Source organism: Brassica oleracea, chromosome C2 (genome assembly GCF_000695525.1).
Source record: "Brassica oleracea var. oleracea cultivar TO1000 chromosome C2, BOL, whole genome shotgun sequence".
Taxonomy (NCBI): domain Eukaryota; kingdom Viridiplantae; phylum Streptophyta; class Magnoliopsida; order Brassicales; family Brassicaceae; genus Brassica; species Brassica oleracea.
Genome location: NC_027749.1, coordinates 13216840 through 13227278, shown reverse-complemented (window position 1 = coordinate 13227278; position 10439 = coordinate 13216840). Strand labels below are relative to the sequence as shown.

Genomic DNA, 10439 nt, shown 5'->3' with positions numbered 1-10439 from the left:
TAAATTTTAAGAAGGGAACCATCATTTCGTTTGAAACAATCACCGACATGGGCATATTGTTTACAGGAGCTCTATGTTCAGAAGTCATGTCCCTGTATAATATGTCCAACGGCGAAGCAATAGTAAAACCTCTCTTGCTCATTCCTGTAATAAAAATGATTTTGAGAATTATGATTTTTAGATTAATAGTCCTTCCCTTTAATATAGCAGGTTTTATATTAACCGATTTGTTGTTCAGAATAAAGGTTTCTGTACATTATAAAGTTACTTTGGAGTAGTAAGGTTTAAGAGCATTGTTGTTAAAAAAAACAGGTTTAAGAGCATCTAACCATTACCTGCAGTAAATATCAAATAGCGTTTGAGGAAGATATAAATTCTGATATGCCTATCCGAATCATAGTTTTTGTAGTCTATTGCGATTCACCGAAAACAGTCAGTTGGCTTAGACGCGTACGAGACAAGCCAGTTTCCTTTTCTTAAATGAGTTTTTGTGAATGAACTCTAATCCCCTTTCTTCAATTTGCTCGAATTGTGGGGATGAGCAATTGGTTTTGCTTATTACGGACAACATGTTATAGATATGGATCAGGGTAACTTAATTTATCTTTCAAAGTTTAGGGCCACTAATAATTTATTATCTTTATGAACCCATGTAAGGTTTTCAGATTCCATATAAATTCGGACAAAGATGTCTTATTAACCAAAATTAAACTGTTCATTCACTAACAAATTAAAGTCTTAGTAAGCTAATTCATTTGCCAGTCTGGCCATATTGTAAATCAGAGACTTTTGTGGGTTTTGTTTGGTTCTTCTCGGACTGGTGTTAAGATCTTTAGCAACAGAATTGTACATGTCAGGGTCATGTGCTTCGACTTTAGTTTCAGTAACACCTTGACTCTCTGTTTTGGTATGGTTTTGATCTTGGGCTCGGCTCGTCTGCTCCACTATCTTCACTTCTCAGCTCTATATTTATATTTAGGTCTGGTTCTGGTTTGGGGTTTGCCTTTCCGATGTGCAGTTGTTGCAGGTGCATCTACAGCATCTTCTTTCATTTTTTTGTTTACGAATGTTTTACCAAAATTATCTCATCCGGTAAATTTCTTTTCTTGTTTCTAAACCATAGCATTAACCATTTTGTTGGAAAATATATATATATATATATATATTTCATGTAAATAACAGTAAAGTCCAAACCATGTAAGCAGGGCTGGGCCTGAAAATTTCGGGCCCAGAAGCAAAAAAATTTTTTTGGCCATTATCTATATAAAACATGAAAATATTAAAAAGTGGTTCCCATGTGATTCGAACCTATAACCTCCTGATGTTACATATCTAGCTTTTGCCACCAGAACGAGAGAGAAACTTCACTTATTCTTGGCCTCTAAAATAAATATTTTCTTGTTGGCCCCAAAGCCAATGCTTGATCTGCTTAGTATCAGGCACGGCCCTGCATGTAAGTTCGAAAGTCGAATAATGCAACAATTTTTTGTTGTTGTAAATGCTACAAAATTTATTGTTTTGCTCTTTAGGGTGATAGACCATTAGTAGTCTTTTTTTAACACTGTGGTTTATTGAAAATGATTTGGAACATATTAGTAGTCTACATGGCCCTTTTATAATAACCAAAAGTCGGCATGTTTAAATGTTGTTCTCATATAGTAATTCTAATTATGTTTTTTCTCTGCATTTATTAACACGAAGAAGATTACGTTATACACATACAACCAATAAAGTTGGAACTCCTTTAACACCAAACAAAATTAGTTGGAACTCCGACTTTGTGTTAATAATTAATATATATGGTGGAGAAGAATCGAGTTTGGCAAGGCAGAAGTAGAACACGTGGTGATTACAGTATTCATGTCTTATGTTAAATTAATAAGAAACCGTCTAAGAAATAAACTAAAATACTCAACATTTGTGTTACAAAAAAAAAGAGCTCAACATTTAAAATAAAGTTTAAGGTGGAATGTATTTTGGATGATATGGTTGCCAAAGGAAATTCTACTCATTAGGTTTTCGCCTTCACGCAACCTACTAAGAAATGTCAAAAAGTTTATGGTGTGGTTCTATATTTTAATACTTGTGATTTAGAATTACAAGAAAGCTTTAGATCATTGTTTGATGGATTTCCAAAACAATTTTCTTTATTGGTCAACATACCAATTCTCATTATAAAACTTTCTGGAAACCCTTAGTTCAATGGTTGATGAAAGGGTTGATTAAAACTTATACGTCAAAGGTGAATTTTATTTTTATCTCACTTTTGGTACTACTATTCATTTTTACTTTTATTAAATGGATATTTTCATATATAGTGAAGTATAAATTTTCATTAAAGAAGCAAACAAAGTTTTTATCTTTGTTTAATAAATATATAAATATAAATAATTATTTAAATAAATAAAAAAGAATATTTTTAATAATTTTTGAATTATTCGTATTCAAATTCAACCTAATCTGGACCATATAAGATCATAAGTTTTGCGTTGATATGCAAAAAATAATTTACTTACTAGGACATAAAGTTGCACGATGATAGTGTTCGTGTTTTATTTGAAGAGGTAAGAGAAGAGTAGGATACCGAAACATCGTATTTGCATGTGAAAATCTAGAGCTACTTTAAATTTAAATCCAAGTGGCATATTTTTGTTATTTTCTCATATTTTAAGGATTTTAAGGCTTTATTAAAGGTTCATAGAATACAACCAACATTGTGTTTATTTTAGGTCACGGATATTTTGTACACATTTACAGATACAATATTAGGTGTGTAGATAAAATGAAAATACATTTTTTTATTTTGTTTTCCTTAATAAAGAACTTAAGAGAGAAATTATTTGTTCCCGATTTTTTTAATATTACCACAAATTTGATACTAATTTTCATATTTACCCTTAAAAATAAACACTTTCATAAAACCTTAAATATATGAAACATTTTCACATTTGCTACTTTGTAATAGTCTGATTCCCACAAACATTTTAGGACAGTAAAATATCTCCTCTATTTGTATATATTGTTATTTCAAAATTGTTATTTTTGTTTCAGAAACCATATCATTTTATTTTTAATGTACTTTTGTACATTTTTGTTCTTTTGAATAACCAATAACTTTTTTAATTATTTATATTTAATTATTTTTCTAATAAATAAAAAATCTATTAAACTATTTTATACTTTTCTTAGTTCGTTGTGTTAATTTTTTTACAAAATAGAAGAAGTATGATGCTGGTAACTGTAAGAACTATTATTATTTTTGATGGAAAACTGTAAAAATTATTACTCGAACTAATCCAGAACATATATTTTTCTTATTTCTTTGAAACGGGTTTGATATAAACATATTAAATAACTCGATTTAATTAAGGTAACAAAAATACTACACCTCTCAGTTACAAAAAAAAAATACTACACCTCTTTATAGAAAAAAAGGGGGGAAAAGCTTTTTTTTTCGTTTGGTTCATAACTTCATACGCAAGTGCAAATAAATAACCGACACGTGGTAAATACTCCTACCCAGATTAGCCGGTAAATCTTGTTAATTAGACAAAAGCGAAAAAGAAAAGTAAAGATGGAAACTGAGAATATCCGCAAGCAGGCCTGAGACGGATCAGGTATCCGGACAATTTTAAGATATCTGGATAGATCCGGCGGATCCATAATTTTACTATCCTTATCCGGATTCGGGGTTCGCAGATATCCGGGTGTCGGATATCCTTCTAAAAATCATAATATCCGGCGGATATCCGGATCCGGATTTGGATCCTAAAATAAATAAAAAATAATATTAATATATATATATATAAAATATTAACAATAATTTAAAAATAAACAAAATATAATGTTTTTTAATTATTTCTATGTATAATATTACAAAATTTACATAAAATTTATATATACTATTATAAAAATGAAAATATATTAAATAAAATTAGTTTTTATTTATATATATTACTATTTTTGAAATAATTATTAATAAAATTTACGGATCCGGATATCCGGACTAATAAATCAAGATATCTGGATCCGGATTCGGCCTTGACGGATCTAACATTTTACTATCTGGATCCGAATTCGGCATCTCCGGATATCCTGATTTTCGGATCGGATACAGATCGAATATCGGATCGAATCAGGATCTCGGATAAATCGGGTCTATCCACAAGGCCACAAGTACTCGAAGCCAAACTCTCTCAATTTTAACACAAAGAGAGTAAAAACTTAAGAGAGACTGATCACAAACCCTACACAGAACTACGATCGAGGGACACGTGTCGTGATAATAGTCGTAGATCAGGTCAGTCTCGTGTTTTCGTAAATGACATGTCAGAGCAGAGAGAAAACATTCACTTAGAAAACGGTGGAATGAAAGAGAAAACTATTTGCGATTGGTTTCTAAAAGGGTAAAAATATAAATTGAATATCTGATCGGACGGTAGTAAAGCCATTTACTCTTTCTTTTTATATTTTCGTCGTCACTAATCCATCTCAAAAATACCATAAGAGAAAGCAACTTCGTCTTTTTTTCTCTCTCTTTCTGCGCTTTTGAGAAAGAATAAAAATGGTTTCTGGATTCCCCAACGACGGTGGTGGACCCGAATTTTACGGCGGTGATGGTAGATCCATCCCTGGAGGCTTCGGAACCGTCGTAAACACCGTGAACAATAATCCTCAGGCGACGTATAGGAGTCAGATTCCCGGAATATTCCTTGATCAGACCGGAAACAGATTCTCCGGTGGGAATGGAATCGGCGGGAAACGTACTCTAGCTGATTTTCAAGCGGCTCAGCAGCAACAAGCAGCTATCAACGCGTTTCTTCTGAGGTCAGTGAAGCCTAGAACTTTCCAGAATCTCCAATCGCCGACGATCGGTCTCACGTCCGTTAACGATATGAGTTTGTTCGGTGGTTCGTCTCAGACGCAGCATCAATCGGATTTGGTTGGGATCCGAATGGGATACGGTTCGAGTATTGAACCGGTTCAGAACCTAAACCGGGTTGAGGAATCAAAGAACATGTTGAGTAGTTTAAGAGAGCTCGAGAAACAGCTTTTAGAAGATGACGACGAGAGTGACGCACGAGGCGGTGATGATGACGTGTCTACCATCACACATTCAAACAGCGACTGGCTACACAGCCTCGTGACTCCGGTTTTGTCCTCTTCGCCTAGCTCTGCTTCCTCGTCTTCCACGGTATGTTCGAGGCAAACAGTGATGGAAATCGCGACTGCGATCTCGGAGGGGAAGACGGAGATAGTGGCGGAGCTTCTGGCGTGTGTTTCTCCGACGCCGAATCAGAAAACGAACTCCGAGGAGAAGCTGGTGAATTTCATGGTGACGGCGCTTCGGCTGCGGATTAATCCGGCGGAGAGTCGTGCTCCTCCTTCTCCGGCGAGGGAGTTGTGTGGGAAGGAGCATCTGATCTCCACTCAACTGCTTTACGAGCTGTCTCCTTGTTTCAAACTAGGTTTCATGGCGGCTAATCTCGCTATTCTCGACGCCGCCGGTAACAACCACGACGGAGGGGTGTTGATGCACGTCGTCGATTTTGAAATCGGTGAAGGTGGACAGTACGTTAACCTCCTCCACGCGCTCTCCACGCGCCGGAGCGGTGATAATAAACATCTAGTGGTTAAGATCACCGCCGTGACGAACCACGGTGTAGAGGAGAGGCTGAAAGCCGTGGGGGATCGTTTGAGCCAACTCGGTGATCGACTCGGTGTCTCCTTACGGTTTAACGTAGTGGCGAGTTTAAGACTCGGCGACATAAGCCGTGAATCGCTAGGATGCGGTCCCGACGAGCCTTTAGCGGTGAACTTGGCTTTCAAGCTCTACCGTGTCCCTGACGAAAGCGTATGCGTGGAGAATCCGAGAGACGAGCTTCTCCGGCGCGTGAAAGGACTCGAGCCGCGCGTTGTGACACTAGTGGAGCAAGAGATGAATTCCAACACCGCGCCGTTTTTGGGGCGGGTTAGCGAGGCGTGCGCGTGTTACGGTGCACTGCTCGACTTGGTCGAGTCGTCCGTGCCGAGTTCGAACTTGGACCGTGCCAAAGTGGAGGAAGGGATTGGCAGGAAGCTGATAAACGCGGTGGCGTGCGAAGGGATCGATAGGATCGAGCGGTGCGAGGTGTTTGGGAAATGGAGGATGCGGATGATCATGGCAGGGTTCGAGTTGATGCCACTGAGTGAGAAGATAGCTGAGTCGATGAAGAGTCGACTCGGTAACGGAAACAGAGTGCACTCTGGTTTTACCGTTAAGGAGGATAACGGAGGTGTGTGCTTCCGTTGGATGGGACGGACACTCGCTGTCGCATCCGCTTGGCGTTAACTTCACAATCTTTTTCTATTTTGATTTTATTTTTTTTGCTTCTTATGATTACCATATTATTACTGTTGTTATTAATTTTGGGGATATACTAATATTACTATCTTTGTGATTTTCCATTTTAAAGTGTATCAAATTAGTTGACAACAAAAAAAAAAAAGTGTATCAAATTATAAAAATGGAGGATTGGATGAAGAAAGGGAAAGGTAGGAAGCTTATGTAACAAAGAAAGGGGATTTTTCAGATTTTATTAACAATAAAAGAAAGTGCGATTGAGTTTTAGGGAATATCTTATGGTTATTTTAATATCTTGTCAATATCTTACATTCACTAAAATATTACAGAATTTATGCCCTAGAACTGTTTTTGAAGAAATTTTGTAATAGAATCTTGAAGTGGTGTATCAAATAACAACTTGACAGATAGGTGATCCATAGACATCATGCCTACTAATTACTTATTAAATCAATTAAACACTGCATGATCAAATTGCCTACACACTCAGTATTCTCACAGCCTCGTGATTTTGCATTGAAGCAAACTGTTTTTTACCAAGTTTATTGTTGAAGCAACGTATTACTTACTTTTAATTTTTTACTACTTACTGAGCTATAGGAATAAATATCTATGAATATATTTTAATGATAATCTTGTCGTGCCGGTATGCCGGTTACGCATTTTTGGTCTAGCAAATATATTAATGGTATATGTGTTTGATAATTATGATTAGAATGCATCAATTTCTCAACATGAGTGAATATGTTGGTGGAATATAATAAAACACTTTTGGAAATTAAAGGAAAAAGTATACCATATGGTACTTTTATGGTCATGGACCTCATAGTTCAATTATTTAAACTAATAATAGTTGGCGTTGGATGGGTCCATTTCTCATGGAATTCGATGTTCTTTCTTTTTTTTTTTTTTTTGATCAAATTCGATGTTCTTTCTTATTTTATATTTGTAACTGAAATTCTCATAGCGATTCATCCTTGCGCAAAAACTTGTAAACTCCGTGTCTCTGGAATATTTTAATACAAACCTGGTCATTTAAGAAAAGATAATGTTATTATTGTTTGGTGCAAGCTGTTTACGGCTAAATTATATGCATATCTTGAAAGGACCTCTCTCGTATATTTAATTTCTTGTAACTTGTTGGTTAATTAAGATTATTTATTTCCTGTTTCATTGTACTGTTTTTTTGTCAACAATATCACAAAGGTAAAACTTGAGAAAGTTTCTTCATAAAACTGATTCATAAAGCCAAACTCTACGATGAACAGTTGGTCAAGCATGTATTTGATGTTTCACATTTATTTTTTACCAAATATTTTTTACCGAAAAATGTTTCGCATTTACATATTCCCTTATATTTTTTTTAACATTTAACAACATATATATATTTTGAAGGCAATAGTCAACTTTCATATATATATAGAGTAATGCTTTTATTTTTTTTGTTCGTTGCTCTATTTCTCACTCTATTTTGTAATAAAATATAGAGTAGAGATGGAGATGGAGATGGAGATGATCTTATACTTCCAACCGAGTGAGTATGTGTTTATTAAGATTATTGTTTTATAGTAAGTTGAACAAAAAACGATTTTTCATTTTTTTTATTGTAAGTTTTGCCCTTCTAAGGTTTTGAGCAGTGTATTTTCTTTTTTTTTAATTTTCCTTTTCTTTTAATTCCATAATGATGTATGTTTAAAAAAAAATCCAATTTATAATAGAAAGCCTTTTAAAAAAAAAATATTCATTGGAAATCTCATGAGGTAGTAACATTTCGGTCATATCTGAGTTGTGATGTAATCGAACCACCTTTCCCGATTACGACATTATATTGCACATTCATTTATTGTCAACCACTATTGCACATTCATTCGAAATAGATGAAGGGTGAAATTCATATTCATTTAACTAGAAAAAATTAATGAATAAAATTTGAGAATTTTGAAAGAAGTGAAAAAGTTATGCAGATGACTTTGGCATATTTTTCACTTGATCTGAAGTAAGGAGTGAGCCTACAACAAGAAAAGAAAGCAACAAAACGGCTTACACACGCTTGCAATAAATGCAAGATGACGAGAGCCATGCATGTAGTATGTGTTATGTGTATGTATGCATTACAATATACTCACTTCGTTTCATAATAGATGATAGTTTTGAAGAATTAGTGATGTTTTAAAATATATGATGTTTGATATTTTTTAATTAGTTTAAAGTTCATTGAAAACTGTGTGACCAATGATGTTTTATAGTATTTTTTATGATTGGCTGGATTAGATTTATTTTATATTTTTAATATTATTTTTTAGAAAAATGTGTATGTCTTAGTTCTTGTGTTTTCATCCAAAACATCAAATATTTTGGAACATAGAGAGTATATACTATTGTGTAGGCCAAGTGCATTAGGTCAGTTTTTAAATAATTTACAGAACAATGAAGATTGTTTTAAAAACAATAATTAGTTTCAAAGTGATGAAGCAAATATAGTAGAAGATGGCACTTGTGGACTGTGGTCTACATGTGACGGAAGGCCATACAAAAGCGAAATATCAGTGAGTTTACTCGGAAAATGAGTTCAGATGTTGGCAAACTGACATTTGAGTTTGATTTAATAAAATAATAATTTATTGATCCTTCAAATTCAGCATAAACTGAAATATACCAAAATATGATCATATACCCTATTCACACACTTTGATGTGGATAGACGTACAGTATCATAATAATAAATTACATGGAGTTAAAAAATAATATGACTTGGCTTGAAAACAAAAGTTAACCAGAAAGAGAAAATGAAATTATTATTATACAAATAACAAGTACAAAATAAACGAAGTGCATATGCAAAAATATAAATTCCCATCATCCTTCCACTTTCACAGAAAAAAAATATATATATATGTATATATATATATATACTCCCATCATCCCGTGTTTCATTTATTATCATCTCCAAATTATTTATTTATTTTTCTAAATTATTCTTTGGTATTCTGAAAATGATCCAACTCTTCAGCCTGAGAAATTAAAGTATAACGAATATGAGACATGTATGTTTTAGTTTTTAATTTATTTCTTTTAATTCATTTTAAAATTATATACATCTGCATTCTTATTATTAATTTATACATTGAAAATTGATTAATCTACATTATAATAGGGCATTTGCATCACTCCTGATGCGACACGTCAGCGATATGTGAGTCTCATTTTTTAAAAGTGTGAAAAAAGTGTCAAGTCTGGGGCTCGAACTCGAGTTATTGAGATCTAAACAACAACATTTATACCACTGAGCTAAACGATTCTTTGTACATTGATGGCTAAAACAAATATATATTTATGAAGGTCGGAAGCCTATGATTCTTCGGTTTTTTCTGTGGGACCCACACTTATTTATTTTATCTAATGATTTAATAAATACTTTATAACTTACGTTTTGAAATGGGATTCGTTAAAAAAAAAACCCAATAAACCTCTTTGGTCTGTAAGCGTTCTCTTCAATGAAAGTTTAGGGTTTTCAATTTTTAATCATCGGTTCATGACTCATCTAAGAAAAACAGATCGACTCTCTGAGTTTCATGAATCAGTTTTTCTTCTTTAGTCTCTACATCTCCCCATCTTTAATATATTCATCATCGGTTCTTTTATTTTGCCTGATAAATCATGATTGTGTGGTTTTAATTTTCTTTGGTCATCCTTAGCTTGCACCCTTTGATCTAACCAAGAAGAAGAAGAAGACATTTGTCGTTCAGGATGCCATCGAGGACACAGCTGAGTCACACGGGAGACATACTATCTGTTGCCTTTGTTTAATCTTTGAAACATATTTGTTTCTTTTCATCAGTTGCTTTGTTTAATCTTTTTTTCCTGCAAATAATGATGGCTTTGACAGTTCATTTACGGGAGCCAAGAAGTAAAAGAAGAAGAAGCCAGTGAGTGTTTGACATTTTATGTCTTCCTGAGTTTTTTTTTCATTCATTAAACTTGGATTTTGAAGATTATGTGCCTCACATTCTTTTTATTTTGATGGTTGTTAGGTTGAATGAAGATCATTGAATAAAGAAAATGTCGATGCTCCTGAAGATTTGGAGGGTACTTTATA

The 10439-nt window shown here is 33.9% G+C and overlaps 1 protein-coding gene across 1 annotated transcript; it reads left to right on the top strand.

The window, feature by feature from the left end:
* The first annotated feature begins 4487 nt into the window (after window positions 1–4487).
* Window positions 4488–6605, top strand: LOC106322439 (scarecrow-like protein 8). Its single transcript, XM_013760451.1, has one exon. The coding sequence runs from the start codon at window positions 4565–4567 to the stop codon at window positions 6329–6331; it is 1767 nt and encodes a 588-aa protein (XP_013615905.1). The 5' UTR covers window positions 4488–4564; the 3' UTR covers window positions 6332–6605.
* Window positions 6606–10439: the final 3834 nt, after the last annotated feature.

Coding starts and splice junctions, on each gene's coding strand:
- LOC106322439 (XM_013760451.1), top strand. CDS start 4,565: ATGGTTTCTGGATTCCCCAACGACGGTGGTGGACCCGAATTTTACGGC.